The sequence below is a fragment of the Aethalodelphis obliquidens genome, unplaced genomic scaffold (assembly GCF_003676395.1).
Source record: "Aethalodelphis obliquidens isolate GAN/ISIS:26980383/991018 unplaced genomic scaffold, ASM367639v1 scaffold17, whole genome shotgun sequence".
NCBI lineage: Eukaryota > Metazoa > Chordata > Mammalia > Artiodactyla > Delphinidae > Aethalodelphis > Aethalodelphis obliquidens.
In genome coordinates, this window is record NW_020837961.1 from 29,433,945 (window position 1) to 29,455,255 (window position 21,311).

General features: G+C 41.2%; 1 protein-coding gene and 2 non-coding genes across 3 annotated transcripts; all 3 read left to right on the forward strand.

Moving 5' to 3' along the window:
* Nucleotides 1-10,290: 10,290 nt before the first annotated feature.
* RPS3A (ribosomal protein S3A) lies at nt 10,291-15,648 on the forward strand. Its single transcript, XM_027117154.1, has 6 exons — nt 10,291-10,427; nt 11,192-11,295; nt 11,670-11,857; nt 14,237-14,445; nt 14,979-15,088; nt 15,275-15,648. The coding sequence occupies exons 1-6, from the start codon at nt 10,366-10,368 to the stop codon at nt 15,394-15,396; spliced, it is 795 nt and encodes a 264-aa protein (XP_026972955.1). The 5' UTR covers nt 10,291-10,365; the 3' UTR covers nt 15,397-15,648.
* Nucleotides 12,872-12,938, forward strand: LOC113626147 (small nucleolar RNA SNORD73). Its single transcript, XR_003435056.1, has one exon. It is a non-coding gene; the product is annotated as a small nucleolar RNA SNORD73 (small nucleolar RNA).
* Nucleotides 14,707-14,778, forward strand: LOC113626146 (small nucleolar RNA SNORD73). Its single transcript, XR_003435055.1, has one exon. It is a non-coding gene; the product is annotated as a small nucleolar RNA SNORD73 (small nucleolar RNA).
* Nucleotides 15,649-21,311: the final 5,663 nt, after the last annotated feature.

Below are 21,311 nucleotides of genomic sequence, written 5' to 3' on the forward strand. Positions count from 1 at the left end.
TGTCTATTTTCCCCTTCATTTCTGTCAGTTTTTGCTTTACGTATTTTGATGATCTGTTGTTGGATGCATGTATGTTTATAATTATCATAGCTTTCTGATATAGATTGACCCTTCTATCACTATGAACTATCCCTCTTCATCTCTAATAACATTTTTTGTTAATAGACTTTCAGTCTATTTTGTCTTATATTAGTCACCTTAGTTTCTTTTGCTGTTTGCATTATATATCCTTTTCTATTCTTTTACTTTCTATTTCTTTGTATTTTTGAATATAAAGTGTGTCTCCTGTAGACAGTATATAGTTGAACCTTTTCAAAAATCTAGTCTGACAATGTCTGTCTTTTGATCCGATTGGTTAATCCATTCACATGTAAAAGTTACTGGACTGCATTTACAATGGTCATTTTTGTTTCTTATATGACTCATGTGTTTTTTATTCCTCTAACTATTTTTTAGTGCACACACACACACACACACAAAAGGAATGTATGTGTTTCAAGAGGGGTAACCTGAGCTGTTCCCTATCCTGTATTATGCTGAGTTTCTAACCCAATGTTGAGTACAGTATTACAGATACTAGATGATCAATACAGTAGTCTTGTCAAGCAGTTCTTAAAATGTAGAGCAACACCAGCAGAGGCAATATCACCTGGGAGTTTGTTAGAGGAAAAACATTAATCTCTGTAATCAAACTTGGGTTTGATCCCAGCTCTACATTTATAGCTGTGTGATTTGGGGCAAGTCCCTAAACCACTGAGTCTTGTTTCCTCATTTAATAATGCTGTCTTACAGTGTTCTTGTGAAGGTTGTAAGAGATTAAGTGAGATAACGTAAATAATTCTACTACCACGTCAGGACTTCTACAGTGTTAATTTTCTTTCTCATTGCCACAATATAACAAAAACTTCTACCTGTTTTCTCTGTATTTTCAGTGTAACTGCCAGCAGCTTAAATAATTTAAACCACTTCTCATGTTAGCAATTATTGAGAAGGAAAATTGCAGAAACAGGAATAGGAATAGAAAACATGAAGTTGTGTGGTAGGTTAGCAGAGAAAAAGAGAAATTCAGTCTGAGCTCATCTTTCAAGAAGCCCAGAAAAATTAGGTGGCAATTTAAATACCACTTTGGATGCTGATATATGCTCAAGGTCTGAAATTATAGCAATTAAAAAAAAACACTGTTTCTCTGTATTTTTTTATTAATACTTTTATGAGAGTATGAAAATAATCCTGCCAGGTAGATAGGCCAGGCATTACTATCTCCATTTTGCAGGGACCTAAAGCTCAGAGGGATTAAGTGACTTGCCTGTGATTACAGGACTAGTTGATGGGGAAGTTGGGATTGAAGGCATGTTAGTTAGTTGCAAATTACACAGTTATCACAGTTTTGGGGAAGGTCTCAAAATAAAGGACGTACTGAGAGGATAAAGGTCACACTATGTATCTGGATAATACTATCGAATGAATAAATATCTGATTTACAAGTAAAAATCTTGTTACAATGAACATCACTGCAGAGATTCTACTTAAGAGGATGTCCATGCTGTTTGCAATACAGACTTCAGGAGCTGAGGGTAGAAAATTGTATGTGGATATTTATTCTGACCGAAAGTTTAAACAATATGCATAATGTTTCTTTTTTTTGGCCACACTGAGGGGCTTATTGGATCTTAGTTCCCCGACCAGGGATTGAACCCCGGGTCCCTTGCAGTGAAAGCACTGAGTCTTGACCACTGGACCGTCAGGGAATTCCGACAACATGCATAATGTTTCTGAAGTCTTCATAATTTGACTGGACTATACACGGACTTTATGGTGGTACATATATTGCTGTTTTACTGTACCATTTGAAGGTATCACTGAGTAGAATCTGTGTACAGATTAGGTCATATGTAAGTATACAGGACTACATTACTCAATCTCCTTAGCATGCTAGATCGTAAGATTCTTGAGGGCAGAGCTTATGTTTTATACCCCCCTGATCTCATAGTACCTACCACTAATGAATGAATAAATACATAAATGTGTGAGTGAATGCATTTGCCTTAAAATCATTGTCTGTTTACTCCCCTCTTGTCAAAGTACCTTTCTCTATTTCTGACCCACAAAATCAGAAATAGACCTATTCTGTCCTGTTAGTCAAAAATATTTCCACCTAACCACCTCACACTGGTCAGAATGGTCATCATTAAAAAGTCTACAAATAACAAATGCTGGAGAGGGGGTGGAGAAAAGGGAACCCTCCTACTCTGTTGGTGGGAATGTAAGTTGGTGCAGCCGCTACGGAAAACACTATGCAGGTTCCTCAAAAAACTAAAAATAGAGTTGCCATATGATCCAGCAATCCCACTCCTGGGCATATGCCTGGACAAAACTATAATTCAAAAAGATACATGCAGGGCTTCCCTGGTGGCACAGTGGTTGAGAGTTCGCCTGCCGATGCAGGGGACACGGGTTCGTGCCCCAGTCCGGGAAGATTCCACATGCTGCAGAGCGGCTGGGCCCGTGAGCCATGGCCGCTGGGCCTGCGTGTCTGGAGCCTGTGCTCTACAATGAGAGAGGCCACAACGGTGAGAGGCCCGCGTACCGCAAAAAAAAAAAAAAAAGATACATGCAACCCTATGTTCATAGCAGCACTATTCACAATAGCCAAGACATGGTAATAACCTAAATGTCCATCGACAGATGAATGGATATAGAAGATGTGGTACATATATACAATGGAATACTACTCAACCATAAAAAAGAATGAAATAATGCCATTTGCAGAAACATGAATGGACCTAGAGATTATCATACTAAGCAAAGTAAGTCAGAAAGAGGAAGACAAATACCATATATTGCTTATATGTGGAATCTAAAATATGACACAAATGAACTTATCTATCAACCAGGAAAAGACTCACAGACATAGAAAATAGACTTGTGGTTGCCAAGGGGGAGGGATGGAGTGAGGGTTTCGGGTTAGCAGAGGTAAACTATTATATATAGGATGGGTAAACAACAAGGTCCTACTGTATGGCACAGGGAAATATATTCAATATCCTGTGATAAACCATCATGGAAAAGAATATGAAAAAGAATATGTATATATATATATGTATAACTGAATCACTTTGCTGTATAGCAGAAATTAACAAAACATTGTAAATCAACTATCGTTCAATAAAATAAATTTAAAAACAAACAAAGAAACAAAATATTTCCACCTAGGCCCAGACTAAATTCCCTCCAGAACCAAGATCCTTTCTTCCCTGTACCACTGGTTTATCCCCTAAGTGACAGTTCAAAATGACTCTCAGTCATTTGGACGCTGTGTTGGGGTCATCTGTACTGCTCACCTAAATTTGCTTACCACCACTTTCACTATCCCACTCAGTTCTTATGAACTAAGTTTCTGATGAAAATCAGCACAGCTTGGCCAAAAAAAAACAAAAAAAAGAACTTGGAGATCAGGGCTCCCCAACCCTCGGGCCGTGGACCAGTACTGGTCCGTGGCCTGTTAGGAACCAAGCTGCACAGCAGGAGGTGAGAGGCAGGCGAGCAAGCGAAGCTTCATCTGCCGCTCCCCATCGCTCCCCACTGCTCACATTACCGCCTGAACCATTCCCCACACCCCACCCCCATCCGTGGAAAAATGGTCTTCCACGAACCGGTCCCTGGTGCTCAAAAGGTTGGGGAGCACTGTTGTAGATGGTATTCTTCAAGGAAAGAATCATGCCTTCCTCTTTGCTTTTCCCTCTTCTGGCTGGACGAAATGTTAACTTTTCACCTTGGGCTACATGGATGAGAGCAATGTATCATGGATGGCAGAATAATAAGACTGATGAAATCTTGAAATCTGAATCCCTGATATCATCGAGGCTATGTATCAACCCCGGACTGTATACACTGGGACTGCCACATGAGTAACAAATCATTTCTACCTTGTTTATGTCACTATTATTGAAGTCTTGTAACAGTTTCTGAATCAAGTTTTTGCTTAACATCCAGTGCAATCTACGTGAGTGGCGCTCCCTGGAGTTGTACAGCATGGCGACCTTGAACTCAACTTCCCACTAACAGAGTAAGGTGAAGACAAGTTCAGAAAGATTAAAAACTTTCCTGAAGTCAAACTACTATGTGATGTGAGACTGAACACAGATCTACATGATACCAAATAGTGACAATACTAGATTCTATCCTAGCTTTTCACTTTGTGAAATGTTGTCCAGAAGAAAAGTTCCACTACTTATACTTTTACAGTATATGGGAAGTCGTTTCAATTCCCACCTAAAACCAGCAGCAATGGCTGTATGGGTATCAACAACAACAACAAAAAATGTGAGTGTCCCTAGGATGTGTGCTGTCCTTAGTGATAGCAATGGTAATAAGGAATCCTGTTTGATTGTACTACTGTACTTCCGCAATGACACTAATATCACTGTGCACAGATACAATCTCAGCCTTCCTTCTCAATTGTCTTGCTTTGCTCCCTGGACAAGTTCCTTCTTCCTGTCTGCCATCCACAGCAAACCACACAGGCTGAGTTAGGCAGGGGAAATGGCTCCAACGAGAGCGACCCTTGATGTTTAACAAGGTCGAGGACAGCGAGGTGTTGACATGAGTGTGAGTGGGCAGCTGAGACAAAGCTAGATAGTAAATCTGACATTTATTTTGGATAGAGAAAAAGAGTTAACAGTTACTGAGTGTCTACTATGTGTTAATCCCTGTGCTAGGCTTCCATTGTATATTGTGTCATTTAAACTTTACAAGTACCTACCAATACCTACCAAGGAGGTAGGTATTATTCCCACTTACCGGTGAGAAAACAAAGACTATAATATAAAGTCACATAGTAGGTGACAGAGCAATGATTTGAAACCAGGTCTGGCTTCAAAATCCATGTTTTCCCACTATACCTCGTGGCCTTTAAACTTTTTAAAGTCCTTTCCAAAACTTTATTTTCTTATTTTCAAATATATCATCTCCCTTATATAACTCTGAAGAGCATCTTCAAGAAATTTTCCAGGCCTTTAATGTGTTTGGCATGCCCGATAAGATATTCTGCAGCAGAATCCAGCTGATCCTTTGTTGCAGTGCAACAAAATGTGCCAGCTGGCAACAAGATGAGCTTAAGCTGGAATGCAAATCACAGTACTACTTCCTCAGTAGACGAAGTTTTACTATGGAAAAAAACAGTCAACTGAACTAAACAGTGTATTCAGTGACATAATTGATTTCATTCTCTCAAAAGCTCCTTATTTCATTGCCAGATGATCATAGTTTGTTGACCTGTACTGTTCTGATCATTGTACTTTGGGAGAAAACAGAGTACATTTTCATAATCACACCTGGAACACCTCTACAATGAGAACTCATTATACGTACTACTTCATTTTGCAAATAGAAAAGAAAGGAGAAAAGCTAAATTTCCAACAAAAATGTGTAATCTGACATAAAGCAAAAATATTACTCAGGATTCATCTATTGACTGAGTCATTCATTCATTCATTCGAGACTAGTATACAAAGAGAGATATGTAGGACTGTCTCTGCCTTCTTCTAAGAAGGGGATGGGGTAGGTAAGCACCAATTTAAAGAAAAATCATTATAGTAAAATGTGATTATCCTTGATTCCTTTTTGTCTTCCCGTATCAATTCATCAGCAAATCTTTTTGGCTCTTATCTTCAAAATATAATCAGAATTTTTGCTATGTCCTTCCACCCAGGGCAACTGCACTTCACAAGTCCAGAGGATGTCATCTGCATTTTATTGTATTTATTGTACTTATTTATTTATTTGGCTGCATCGGGTCTTGGTTGCAGGATCTTCGTTGTGGTCTTTTGGCATGTGGGATCTTCCGTTGCAGCGTGTGGGCTCTTCACTGCGGTGCACAGGCTTCTTTCTTGTTGTGGCGTGCGGGCTCAGTAGTTGCAGCATGCGGGCTTAGTTGCCCCATGCATGTGGGATCTCAGTTCCTTGACCAGGGATTGAAGCCGCATCCCCTGCACTGGAAGGTGAGTTCTTGGCTACTGGACCACCAGGGAAGTCCTGGGGAAGTCATTTCCATTTTGGTCTCCATGAATAGTGTCCTGTTTCCACAGCTCTCCACCCTCTGCACTCCCTCCTCTATCTCCCTAGACCAAGCTACCATCATCTCGTTTAACTTCTTGTTTCTACTCTTGCTCCACTACTCTGGTTATTCTCCCCACAGCAGCCAGTGTCACTCTACTGCTCAAAAGCCTCCAATGGCTTCTCATCCCACACAGAAGGACATTGAGTCCTTCCTGTAGCCTGCAAGCCCCACCTTATCTGAAGTAGGCGACAAGGTCATTTTATAAAAATGACAGGGGACAGGCTGAGTTGGGGGCAGGAATAGCATGGTGAGCAACTGAAATATTGAGAGGAACAGGAAGGGGAGCTGACAGGTAAAAGGATTCTCAGGGACCCAATCCTTTAATACCATTAATTTCTAGTAGTTCCAGTCTGAAATGTGCAGTCTTCTCTAACCATACCATGAGGGTAAGGGTAAATGTAAGGGTAGAGAAAAATACATGCTAGTTTTTGCTGCAAATCAAATTCTCCCAATACTTAATGACTTAAAACAGCAAACATTTATTATTTCTCATGATTCTATGTGTCAGCTGGGTGGTTCTTCTGTTCTGGGCCAGCTCAGTTGGATTAAATGGTCTAGGATGGACTTTTTCAAATACCTGATGGTTGGTAGACTTGTTGTTCTGGAAAGATCTCAGCTGGGCCTTGTTATTTCTGCTTCAAATGTCCTCTCATTCTCCAGCAGGCTAGCTCAGGCTTCTTCACTTAGTGAGCTCAGTGTTCCAAAGAGCAGAACGAGCGAAGCCCACATGTGCCTGCATCTTTTAAGCCATTGCTCAAGTCAGAGTTGCTAATGTCCCTTGACTAAAGCAAGAAACACTATCAGGCCCAAAGTCAGTGTGGGAGGGGACAACACAAGGTCATAGATACAGGGAGGAGTGAAAGAACTGGGGGAAATACTACCATGGGAAGGTTAATTACGCATTGAACTAGGCTTAGGGTTTTCTGGGCAGGGTCAGAGAAGGCTAAGGCTGCAAGGAAGTATAGAGTTTTGGTGAAAAAGTATGTTGTTTACATGAACAACCATGGGCTGCAGCTGAGAAGAAAAGGAAACGAGATCGGGGGTGTTTACAGACTGGGAGAAAATGATGTTACAACAATTTTGGAACCCATTCCAACATGGGCAGCTGCCATTCCCACACCAATAAGCAATTCTTGGGCACCAGCTGGGTGTCCTACAATTTAACTCAAATCTCAATTCGACAGGTTAACGGCACAGTCTTACAAGACTGCCCACCCCGCTTCAGATGTCAATCACAATTATGCTTACTGGGTTTAGATCTATATCGAAAATGTCTGAAAGAATAAGGAACAACAAAGTGATATAAATTGAACGCATGAAACTTATATGATGTTATAAAGCAATGAAACCTCAATAAAAAATAAAGTTTAAAAAGTGACAGAAACTGAAAAAGGACGAAATGGAACTTTTAGAAATAAAAAACATAGCAATCAAAATTCAAAAAATCATTGGATGGATTTAACAGATTAGTCACAGATGGAAAGAAAATTAATAACATGCTACGGACACCTTCCTAGGTTTGAGGTACTCATGTTTTTCTGTTCCATTTTATTCTATCTGAATTTTGAAATTCCTAGATGGTTGAGACCCAATAAACTGATTTCACACCTCCCATGCTATCTTTTATTCAATATAATTTAATTAAAACTGATGATTGCACCATTTAATGTAACAGTGTAAGGGAAATACAATTTATTTTTAAAAAACCTTTCATTACAAGACAAAGTTGAGGACTGAAATTTGTACCTCCGACAAATCCCTTAGGTGCTGGTTTCTCCAGAATAAACTAGATGCAGCTGACTTCATTAACGCCTCCCCTGTGGCTCTTTCACTCTTGGGCAGAAAGAGGAATCAGACTTACCTTAGGTAGAAGGTAAGTTCAGTTTTTGCTTTTGTCTTTTTCCAGTACGCGGGCCTCTCACTGTTGTGGCCTCTCCCGTTGTGGAGCACAGGCTCCGGACGCGCAGGTTCAGCGGCCATGGCTCACGGGCCCAGCCGTTCCGCGGCATGTGGGATCTTCCCGGATCGGGGCACGAACCCGTGTCCCCTGCATCAGCAGGCGGACTCTCAACCACTGCGCCACCAGGGAAGCCCTAAGTTCAGTTTTTAGTCTGACCTGGGGGTCGATAACATTTTCCATTGGGAAATTTTTAAGCTAGTGAAGTGCCACATATGAAGTAAATTTAGTTAAGGTAACTGTAAGTATAGAATTAATACAGAGTTTATTAGACTCAATATTATATTTGGAAGGACTCATTGATTTCCACTGGTTACTAGTATTCACTAATTTGCGAGGAGACAAGAAAAATAAGGTCTGTGGAGTTTTTCATAAAGCTGATTTATTTATTTAAAAGGACTGACTTTTTAGAGGATATGTTTCTTATGTTTATTTGGGGGGTCAAAATATAATTTTTAAATGAAATGAGGCTAATAGAAAATGGAAGTTGTTTCTGGTTTTGTCTCACAGATTGTTGAAATTTTAAAATTGCTGTCATGTTGATTCCCAAAATTATTTTGAAAATTTAGACTGACCCACCAAGTTCAAAAGACTGGGAATATCATCAATGTTGTCTACTATTATTTATTCAGCCAACAAATATTATGAGGGCCCACTATGTGCTAAGAAATGGGCACAAATAAGAAAATGACTGTACTGTATGCCCTCCTGCTTACAGTGAGAAAGGGACACATTGATCTGTAGTTACTAACAAGTTAAGTAGTGTTAGGTCTTCTGGGAGCAGGTGTGAGGGAAAGCCTGTTTGGGGAATCAACCTCTTAGTGAAAGAAGAAATGAAGCTGAGCCGTCTTGAACATGCACAGGTATTTGCCTGCTGATGAGGGGAAAAGCAATGGAGGCAAGAGAAAATTTTAAATAGCTCCAGATGGCCAGAGTTGGGGTATCCACTAAAGACTAAGATAAGGAGGGGATGAAAAGGGAGGTAACTCAAGATGAAAGAGGTTTTATAGGCTCAGCTAAGGACTTTGATTTTTTTTAATAACTGTGATAAAAAAACACAACATAAAATTTACCATTTTAACCGTTTTTAAGTGTACAGTTCAGTAGTGTTAGGTATATTCACATTGTTGTGAAATAAGAACTTGACTATCCTATAAGCAACTGAGATGAATGGAATGGAAAGATTTTAGGCTAGGATTGGAGATTTAGGAAGATTGTTTTAGAAAGTGAGGGTCATAGGAGGTAAGGGATGTAGGTTAGAAAGACTGGAAGAGATTAAAGGACTCAAAGGCTTGTGGGAGTGATGTGAGTCGGGGTAGGTTTCTGGCTTGGTTGCAGGTTTTTTTGCCAGACGGGAAGTTAGAGAAGGGAACTCAACATACCACTGGCTGAGTACCAAGCCTGTATGGGCCAGCTTTCCAGGGACGTCACACTTGAAGCTAGCAGGCCACATCTAGCCAGAATGTATTTCGTTATCCCCTGCAATTAAAATAAACTTTTCTTGAGAAATTGAAGTATCAGGGAACACTGGAACCATAGTCCATCAGGGAAAAAATGAGCAGAACTCACTCCATTAAAACAAACAAAATATCCAACACTTTTTATTAATGTATAAGAAACTTACAGAAAAGTACACAAGTAAGTGTACAGTTTGATGGATGTTCACAAAGCGAACGTACTCCACTAACCAGCATCCTTATCAACAAACCTTTCCAATAACCTTACCAGTACCTTAGAACCTTACCAATATCTCAGAAGTTATACATATTTAATCCTAACAATCTTACGAGATAGATCACACTGCTGCCTCCATTTTAAATACGAGGAAACTGAAGCACAGACAGGTCACAAGGCTAAATACTGAAATTAGCTTATGAACCTAGATCTGCTGTCTGATCTCTAATCCCACGCTGTTGGAGAAGAAACAGGCTTGAAGGTGAGTTCAGCTTTGAATGATGCTGAGTGGGCGTCCTCCCACGGAAACCTACTTCCGGGCGTCGGAGCCACGGGAACCCCAGGTAACCAAGGAGTCCGCACCTCAGGTTGCCAGCGCCACCGCCTCTGAGCGCAGCCCCCGCAGCGAGCGGCCCGCGGCGTGCTGTGCAGACTCCCCCCACTGGAGGGCGCTGTCGCAGCCACGGTCAGACGCGTGCCTCTCTCTGTTGTCGCGATATTCTTGAGGCCGGAAGAACGTAAGATCGAAGGTCATGTAGACAGCGCGTCCCGCCCCCGTACCCCTAAGATCTCGCGTGAGTGTAATTTCCGTCCTTTTGGCTCTCGGAGCAGCACCATGGCGGTCGGAAAAAACAAGCGCCTTACGAAAGGCGGTAAAAAGGGAGCCAAGAAGAAAGTGTAAGTGGTAACTATCGTGCCCCCCCGCTATTGGGGCTCCTACTGGAGTCGGCGGGCGGTTTCTCAGTCGTGGTGTGGGCCGGATGGCGAGGATGCTAGTTGGATTGCGCGGGCCGTGCCGGGTTGGTAAATTCCGAACCGCGGCCTAGCGGATCCGGGTGCTGCTCTGTTGCGGACCCGTTGCTTCCCTCCTGGCCTTGTGGGCCTTATGCGCGCCCCTTTTGAGTCGGATTGTTGCCGTGACTAGGGACTGGCGTGTTCCGTTTTGTGAGCTCACGGGCCTTGTAAGTTCCTCGGGTAATGCCCTTCCAAGAGCTGGAGTTGTGAAAGGCACTTTTTTTGTCCACCCGGGACCTTGCGTCCTTCCCCTGCTTGGGCCGGGTGGAACCTGGGCGCTCCTGATAGCTTGAGGCCGTAAGGAGCCCGGGTTACCAGTATGTGTCTTAACGTACCAGTAAAGTTGAAGAGACGTGCATGTTGTTTGGAGTCAGTGTTGCCGGTGTAGTGGAAGCACCGATGGATGGGTGGGTGGGGTGGGAGTGTATATGTTCGTGGCATAATTTACCAAAGTGTCAGGCCTGCACAGTGAAATAGACATGGTGGGAAGAACTAGATTTTACATATGCGCCCCTCACCTAACCGAGAGGAATAGTTTACACCAGTGTCTGCATGTCAGTTAGCCTTTTAGAGTAATTGGAATGAGGGAAGTTAAAAAAAAAAATTATGTGATATGCGATAAAATTTAAGCATGTTTTTAAATCCAGGGTTGACCCATTTTCTAAGAAAGATTGGTATGATGTGAAAGCACCAGCTATGTTCAATATAAGAAATATTGGGAAAACACTAGTCACGAGAACTCAAGGAACCAGTGAGTATATTATTCTTCGTTTGTATTTTTCTTAAACTGAGACATGTATGTATCTTGGTCTACTTTTCGTTGTGTGGTGGGATACATTAAGGAAGTGTCAGCTCTGGTTGCAGCTTTGGGCCCTTTGGGGCTTGTTTTTAGTGCAGCACTTGTAGAAGCAAGATGGCACTTTTAGAATTACCAATGAAATGTGCATGGGTAGTTTTGAGGTTCTAATGAGCCCTGTCAGTAAGTCGTTGGTGTCCATATGGATTTAGTTGACAGAAGTTAAGGTCTTTATAATTTATCATTAGGTTTCTAAACTTAATGCTTGAATATTAACTTGACTTTGCTTATGTGGTTCCTAACATTAACAATTGATTCTTGTTTTATAGAAATCGCGTCTGATGGCCTCAAGGGTCGTGTGTTTGAAGTGAGCCTTGCTGATCTGCAGAATGATGAAGTTGCATTTAGAAAATTCAAGCTTATTACTGAAGATGTTCAGGGCAAAAACTGCCTGACTAATTTCCATGGCATGGATCTTACCCGTGACAAAATGTGCTCCATGGTCAAAAAATGGCAGGTGAGAATAAAAGTTCTCTAAAGTGCATGGTGCTGTGCCGTGCATGACCAGAGATGTCATGATTTAATGTCAGGAAAGGAGCGTGTTGTGCATTTGAGGTTTAGATTTCATTTTAAGCCCTTGATGTTTTCTTGCTGTTATTAAGTGTGCGGTCTTGGATTGGCACTGTTGAACTTGAGCAACAGCAGTGAGGCTGTTTAAATTAAATTTAGTTATTTGTTTAAATTGAGTTCAAGATTTAATATTGGATTATCAGGGGTTTTTTGCTGCATGGATTAGTGGCTGGTTCAAGAACATTTAGGTGCAGGTTTGCAGTTTTAGCTTTGCCTGTCTTCAGAATACCTTTGGACATCAGAATCTAGTGAATTTTATAGTGAAAGGATGGATTGGGCTAGTTTTGATTATCTATTGTGCTATAATAGGAGTGTGAGACTGAAATTTTGGCTCTTTTTCCCAGTTATGTTCTCTTTGGAAAGTAACTTAAAGCTTGTTAAGCCTTGGTTTCTTTATCTGTAAATTGTAGGTAAGAATATTAGCTCATGGAGCTTCCCTGGTGGAGCAGTAGTTAAGAATCCACCTGCCAATATAGGGGACCGGGTTTGAGCCCTGGACCGGGAAGATTCCACATGCCGTGGAGCAACTAAGCCCGTGTGCCACAACTACTGAGCCTGCGCTCTAGGGCCCTCGAGCCACAACTACTGAAGCCCGCGTGCCTGGAGCCTGTGCTCTGCAACAAGAGAAGCCACCTCAGCGAGAAGCCCGCGCACCACAATGAAGAGTAGCCCTCGCTCGCCACAACTAGAGAAAGCCTGTGCGCAGCAATGAAGACACAGCTCAGCCAAAAAAAAAAAGAATATTAGCTCATGGAATTATGAGGATGAAATAAAAGATCCATGTAAACATGCTTAGTACAGAGCTTGACACAGCATTTAGTACCCATTGGTTTAACTACAGGAAATGATGGTTCAGATGTGTCTGGCTAACCATCACGTTTGGGGATGTTTTTGTGTGGGGAGGAATGATGACAAAATGTTGCGGTCTCGTATGATATGATTATTTTGTTACATTTATTTCTGATACTCTCCTAAGGTTTTATAGTTGCATTTCTGGAAATATTTTAAGGTCCTTTCACTATGATTGTATTGTATTCATTTTTTAGACTAAGATAAAGTTAACAAAATGCAAAGAAGGCAATTCAGTTTTTGTTGGTACCTAATTTTTTTTTTTTTTTTTTTTTGGTGGTACGCGGGCCTCACTGTTGTGGCCTTTCCCGTTGTGGAGCACAGGCTCCGGACGCGCAGGCTCAGCGGCCATGGCTCACGGGCCCAGCCGCTCCGTGGCATGTGGGATCTTCCCGGACCAGGGCATGAACCCGTGTCCCCTGCATTGGCAGGTGGACTCTCAACCACTGCGCCACCAGGGAAGCCCTAGTTTTTGTTTCTTGAATTTAGGTAGTAGTAAGACTAATGATGGATTTTTAAAAATTATAGTTGTGAAATTGAATATTTAATCCTCAGTGTGGCTTTAGTTTGGAACATAAAGGACATTTTAAAACGTATGTATTTAGTGTTACTACAAAATTTCAACTATTCAGAGCACATTTTTTTAAATGGAATAGGTTTAGATGTTGGTATTGTAGAGTCCCTTCAAACCTATTTTTCTCTTCCTTGCAGAGTTAATTGATTGGGGGAGGAGCAGTGTCTGTAAAAGGCATGTGTATGTGAAAGGGGGTGTTGCTGTGGGGAGATAGTGATAATGAGATAGAGAAGTTACCTAGAGGGGAGGGGCGAAGACAGCTGAGAGGACTCTGTACTTATTTAATTAGATATGGAGGATAGTAAGAATTTGGGGTAATTGTTGGTAAGTTCACTTCAAGGAGGTTAACTCTGTAAATTAGTCATTTATGTTATACTTAATATTGTGTAATGAGTACTTGGCCTCCACTTAAAAAATTTTTTTTTTAAAAATTTATTATTTTTGACTGTGTTGGGTCTTCATTGCTGCATGCGGGCTTTCTCTAGTTGCGGTAAGAGGGGGCTACTCTTAGGTGTGGTGCGCGGGCTTCTCATTGCGGTGGCTTCTCTTGTGGAGCACGGGCTCTAGGTGCGTGGGCTTCAGTAGTTGTGGCATGTGGGCTCTAGAGTGTGGCCTCAGTTGTGCCTCACAGGCTCTAGAGCGCAGGCTCAGTAGTTGTGGTGCACGGGCTTAGTTGCTCCGCGGCGCGTGGGATCTTCCCAGACCAGGGCTTGAACCTGTGTCCCCTGAATTGGCAGGCGGATTCTTAACACGGCGCCACCAGGGAAGCCCCACTTTTCTTTAAATTAGATTTAGAGGTAAAAATAGATAACATTAAAACCTGGCGCATCTTTTTTTCACTAGACCATGATTGAAGCTCATGTTGATGTCAAGACTACCGATGGTTATTTGCTTCGTCTCTTCTGTGTGGGTTTTACTAAAAAACGCAACAATCAGATTCGGAAGACCTCTTATGCCCAGCACCAGCAGGTCCGCCAGATCCGCAAGAAGATGATGGAAATCATGACCCGAGAGGTGCAGACAAATGACTTGAAAGAGGTGGTCAATAAATTGTAAGTATTTTCCCTCACAACACAACCCTCAGATGAGACAAGGTGGGGTCAGACCTATGTTTAATTCTATCTGTGAAACCGTCTATCTGCATCTCTTGAAATGAAAGCATATTAAGTGTTCAGTAAATGTTATTTGTTGGTTTATTTATCCTTTTTTTGGATGAAGGTCTCTCCTGGCAGTGAGACTTGAAGCCCAGGACTTGCCTTTGCCTTAGAAGAGGCATTGAATAGATAAACTCTTCACAATCAGTAACGTATGGGAATAAGTGATGATAAAATGTTTCGGTCCCAGATGATGTCCGATGATAAAACTGTTAACATTTTTCTGATGTTCCCATGCAGTTGGCTAAGAGGGGTGTATGAAAAAGGCATAAGGCTTGGACTCAGAAGGCTCAAGTGCTAATTTTGCTATTAACTAGCTGTATAATTCAGATCATTTAACCTTCACCTATGAAAGGGCAATAACAGAATGAGGATTACTGTGGATTAAATGAAGTGTAGGTTTATTCTAATTTATCACTACTGGTTTGCAGGATTCCAGACAGCATTGGAAAAGACATAGAAAAGGCCTGCCAATCTATTTATCCACTCCATGATGTCTTTGTTAGAAAAGTAAAAATGCTGAAGAAGCCCAAGTTTGAATGTAAGTGAGAAACCACAGGATTCCTGAAAGAAAAAATTGTGTGGACAAATACATTGTTTGGTGGTTTTATGTTGTTGTTTTGAGGCCAGGTGATGGCACTTTTTTTTGTCTTGCCTACATAGTATTGAAGATAACTGTTTCAAGATATGGTACGCTATAACTAACAAAATTTCTTCTTCCTTTTAGTGGGAAAACTCATGGAGCTACATGGTGAAGGTAGTAGTTCTGGAAAAGCTACTGGGGACGAGACAGGTGCTAAAGTTGAACGAGCTGATGGATATGAGCCACCAGTCCAGGAATCTGTTTAAAAATCAGACTTTTAATGGTGACAAATAAAAGACCTCATTTGTGATACTTAATTTCTGATCACTCTTTTTAAATAATCTGACAATAGTCAGGTGTTCTGATTTGATAGTAATGTGGTGAATTTTTCTGACGTTTTGTGTGGATATTATTCACTGCTCTTAGTTACTAAGTAGCTGAGAAAGGGTAGTGATCTGTTTTCACCTGGAATGGTTTGGACGTGTTAGAGATGGTGAATAAAAGGAAACACCTCCTTACATGGGTTAAGTTTTTTTTTTTTTTTTTTGGCTGCGTTGGGTCTTCATTGCTGCACGTGGGCTTTTCTGTGGTTGCAGCGAGCGGGGGCTACTCTTCGTTGCAGTGCATGGGCTTCTCATTGCAGTGGCGCATGGGCTCTAGGGCGCGGGCTTCAGTAGTTGTGGCACATGGGCTTAGTTGCTCCACGGCATGTGGGATCTTCCCGGACCAGAGCTTGAACCTATGTCCCCTGCATTGGCAGGCAGATTCTTAAACCACTGCGCCACCAGGGAAGCCCTGAGTTAAGTTTTTAAGGTGGTTCTCACATCATCTAGAAGGTTTGTTAAAACATTGCAGGGCCCTGCCCCTGGAGTTTCTGATTTAGTAGTTTTAGGGTGAGCTCTGAAATTTTGCATTTTTAACAAATTTTCAGGTGATGCTGGTGGTCAGGGACCATGCTTTGTGAACCACTGTGCTAGACTGATAGCATAGTAGAAACGGAAGAGCTCATTGGCATTTGGGTTTTTGGGTTTTTTTGGGGGGGGGGTTAAAAATCTAAATGCTCTCCTTTCTCTAGCAGTAAATGCCCCACTGTATCCCTTAATGGTCAAGCTGAAGTTGGCTAGAGAGAGAGAGAAATTGGTTATTGGTCTCCTATTAAGTGGGTATTTAATGCTGCCCACTATCCAGTATTTCCTCCTAGTCGGTCACCCATTCTGTTCTATACCTCTCTTCCCAAACCTCCAACTTTCTCATTCTCAGTTCAGCTGATGACCTTGCTTCTTGAGAACGGATGACAAGAGAACCTCATCAATGCCTATTATTTCTACCCTGCCATCTGTGCATGTGTTTCTCACTTTTTCTGCCTTCCCTCTTGTAACTGGGTGAATTATGCAAGGACAAGCATCAGATTCCACCTTCTCTTGCCTAGTCAAGTTCTGGGCTCCACCAGTTGTCACCTTTATCAATATTCCTTCTACAAGTTCTATCAGCATACAGAAATCCTCTGCCCTTCCAGATATCCCCCTATTCAAATCCCTTATAGCAAAGTTCAAAAGAGTTAACCATATTTCTTGTATTTAATTTTATTTTTCCTGAATCTGCTCCAACCAGTCTAAGGAAACTGTTGCCATCAAGATTACCAGATGTCGTTGCTAAGTCCAGTGGTTCATTCTTGGCCTTCATTTTACTTGGTCTCTATTAGTGACATTTGACAGTTGATTTTCCCTGTGTTTCTTAACTGTCTTCTGGAATTGCACCTCGGTTTTTCCTCCCATGTTGCTGGCTACTCTCCTTTGCTAGTTTGTTTCAGGCCTTAGTGTTGGAGAGCCCTAGGGCTTAGTCCCTGGACGTTTGCCAAATACTCTTTCTAGGTATTCTTACTCAGTCTCTTGGTTTTAAATAAACTGTCAGATTTTTACTTATAATCTGTACCTTTCTTTGAACTCCAGGTTTGCCTGTCCAACTCCCTACTTGATATCTTCATTGGATGTCAGTGAGGCATTTAACATGTTTGAAATGGTGTTCCTGAGCTCAACAATTTTACCCACCTTTCTGTTTTAGACCAGAGTCCTCTGTGGTCATCCTTGACCATTCACAGTTCATTCAAAATATATCTGAAAACTAACCAGTTCTTACTACCTCTGTTGCTATCACTTTGGAGCAAGTCATTACCAACCTGGATTTTTATTGCTTACCTGGTCTCCCTGTGTCATCGTGTCCCTGTCTGTCCCCCTGCCCACACACTTTGTGGAAGTTTATTTTAGATGGTCAGTTCACCCAAAAGGTCTCATGTGATCTTGCCTCTGACCTGTCTCTTACTACCACTTCCCTTACTCTTCTAGCCAGACTGTCCTGGACAAGCTAGGAACATTCTTACTGTAGGGCTCTGGCACTTGTTCTTCCTGTGCTTGGAACACTCTTCACTTAGATGGCCACAGTGCTTGCTCTTTTACCTCTTAAGTCAGACCCTGCTGATCGGTTCATTTTATTAAAAACTCTGTCCTTCAGTCCTTGTTTTCCCTGTTATTTTTTTCCCTATAGTTTCACTTGTGGCTACTAGAAAAATTCCATGTGGAGAGGTTTTTTCTTTTATTTTTTGGTCCAGCTCACTGATGACAGGGGCTTCCTTTTCAGGGTAGAAAGAAATTGGGTCAATAGCGTGGTTGTTGAGGGTGGGGACCAGGAATTGAGTTACATAAGTGGTGGTTTTCTTGATGGGGGACATCATTTAGTCAGATGATGCTGCAAGTCAAGCTCCCATCTGCTACATCTCTGAATAGGGCTTGGCATGGTTCTCTTTTAGAAGGGTTCATTTGAAAATGCTTCCAAAAAGAATGTTTCCTTTTTTAAAAATGGTTTGGCTTGTTTGATGATTGATATAATCAAGTTACTTTCTTATAGGCCAACTTGAGGGAGTTTTAACATCCATCTAATAAAAAATACTATAAGAGGTAATTCTTAAGTTTCGCATTTAATATCTTACATACTTAATACATAGATATTAACAGGTGGCTTTTCTCTACTTGATTCTTTCCATCCAGAGCAATTTATCTTGGTCTTTCACAGGAAAATTTCTGTAACCAGGGATACAAATTTTGAGTCTTTTGAAAATGTTATTGAAGATCTTTATGTTAAGGTATGACTGAAATAGCAAAACTAACACTTGATTTGAAATTGGTTTTTGCTTCTTTAATGTGTACATTTCAGCAGCACCACTAATTTGAGAGTGCTCATGTGGGGAGAAGAGATACTAGGGGGAGTATCCTAGATTATTAGGGTGAGCCTAATGTAATTATACAAGTTCTTAAAGGTGGAAGTGTGAGGCCGAGGAGGAGGTTGGGATAATGTGATGTGAAGACTGCCCGATGTTGCTGGCTTTGAGGATGGAGAAAGGGCGAGGGGCCAAGGGAAGTGAGTGGCCCCTTAAAGCTGGAATATGCAAAGAAGTTCTCAGTGACATGTTGACTGATAGAATGTCCCATCATTATCCCACACTGCATGCGTAAGTCTCAAAATAACACCACCACCAATATAATTACTGAGAACAGTTTTAAAACTTTTTGGCCTATGGCCCACTACATTTTTACAGTATTGTGTTAACACTGCTTGAGCACATGGCCAGAACTTACATTCTCCTTCTTAGCCCTGTGTAGTCTCAGTGCTACAAGTATATGTTCTTAATGCCCACTTCCAGTCCTTAAGTTCTGTGCTCTAGTTTTTTTGGTTGAAGCTTTTTCTCTGGTTGATTGCTCAGGAAGTTCATTTTCTGAGTTCTTGTATGTTGAATACAGTTGGTTATTTGCTTTATATCTGAAAGTCACTTTTACTGGATCTAAAATCCTCAGTTCGCTCTTTGAGCACCTTAAGTATACCACTCCTATTTCCTTCTGGCAATAAAGAATTGCTAATGGAAGTCTGAGGATAATTAATTTTCCTTCCCTTACAAGTCACTTTCTGGTTTTGGCTAAAAGCCCAAAGAATCTTTTGTTTCTTTAAAATCGAGTAATTTTATAAAATGGGTTTTGGTAATAGTCTGATTGAATAGTCTCAGGTATGCAGTACAGGCATACCTTGGAGATACTGTGGGTTTGGTTCCAGACCACCTCAATAAAGTGAATATCACAGCAGAGTGAGTTCTGGGAATTTTTTTGGTTTCCCAGTGCATATAAGAGTTGTGTTTACCCTATACTGTGGTCCATTAAGTGTGCAATAGCATTGTCTTAAAATGTATATAACTTAATTTAAAAATACTTTATTGCTAAAAAATGCTAACCATCATATGAATCTTCAGTGAATCATCTTTTTGCTGGCAGAGGGTTTGAAATATTGCAAGAATTGCCAAAATGTGACACAGACGGGAAATGAGCAAATGCTGTTGGAAAAATGACACCAGTAGAACTGCTTGGTGCAAAGCGTAGTCAAACCAAGGAATGTACACTCTTTATGTATAGTTTCAAAAAAAACTGTTTTGGGGGGGGTAAAATTTTCCTAAATTACAGTTTTTGGCATTTGTTCTGTTTACTTGACTTTTTTAAAATTATTTTTGGCTGAGTTGGGTCTTCATTGCTGCGTGCAGGCTTTCTCTAATTGCGGCCAGCGGGGGCTACTCTTTGTTGCAGTGCACGGGCTTCTTATTGCGGTGGATTCTCTTGTTGCAGAGCACGGGCTCTAGGCGCTCGGACTTCAGTAGTTGTGGTTCACGGGCTCTAGAGCGCAGGCTCAGTAGTTGTGGCTCACGGGCGTAGTTGCTCTGCGGCATGTAGGATCTTCCCGGCCAGGGATCGAACCCACGTCCCCTGCATTGGGAGGCGGACTGTCAACCACTGCGCCACCAGGGAAGTCCCTCTTGACTTGTTTTTAACAGGACCTTTGCCTATAATCTTCTGGCAGCTGTTGTAGTCCCTAACCATCCATGGTGATAAACTCCTTGGGATGTATCTCTGTAAGACACGTTGGCCAGTTACTGCTCATGGAATAAATTTGGCCAGTTTTTGTTTTTGAATGGCTTGCAAACTAAGAATGCCCTTTCAATTTTTATATGGCTGAAAAAAGTTAAAATATTTCACTACATATGAAGATTATATGAAATTCACATTCCGGTATCCACAAGTAAAGTTTTATTGGAAGACAGCCACATTCATTCATCTTCATGTATTGTCAGTTGCTGCTTTTTGCACTACAGTGGCAGAGTTGAGTAATTGTGACAGACCATATGTGGTACCCTCATCACTTTGCACTACACTGCAAATCGCAGTGACTTAACTCCACGTTTTGAGTGCCACATCTATGACCTGTGTAAGAAAATATCCTCAAAGATGTAATACATAAAATCTCATTACACGTAAGCATTAACAGGTGAATCAGTTTTTTCTCGCATGTACAGATGAATCTTTAAAAAAATAGCACTTCAAATAAATTAAAAGGGACAACCATCAAGTGTTCAAATTGTGAAGAAATAGTTGAAAACCTAGACTCAAAGCTGCCAGGTGAATTGATTTAATGATGGAGGATCCCTAACTTTGAACCCTAATTAGGTGAAATGTTATACTCTTCCCCAAAAGAAAGGTCTGTATTATAGAAAAAAATTTACTCAATAATCATCATAGTTTGACTTCATTAATAGAAATTTTATAGAGATTTGTTTCCTCTCTTTATGCTTACGTAATATCCTCAATTTTGCCTCTTGGCCGTTTACAGAAAAAGCTTACTGGCACATGCTGTAAATAAGGAAATAAAGCATTCGAATCCCATGGATAGGGTTTCAGCAAAACTCACAATGAAGAAAAAGTTACTTTATTTATAAAATAAATATTTTATGAGTATTTATGTATGTGTGAGGTCCTCTGGGCCAGTCCAGTGTACTATTACACTTCCATTGCTAAAAGTGAGATTGACTGAAAGGAGGCCTGACTCCTTGTTGGATGCTTTGGGTATTGGAGACCTTCCTGGTCAAGTAAAAATAGTGTTTTCTGGAATGTGCCAGCCTCAGAAACTCTTGGAAAACTGTCTCCCACCCCATTACCTGAAGCATAGCTGCTGCCTCAAAGGGACCCTCACTTCACAGAGACCCTTAAGTACCTGGACCTGAATCACCAGTGGCTCAGCTAAGTTAAAAGCTAATGGTATCCACTGTGCTGCTGTGGCTGTCCAACCTCAACGCCAGCTATACAGAGCTAAAGTG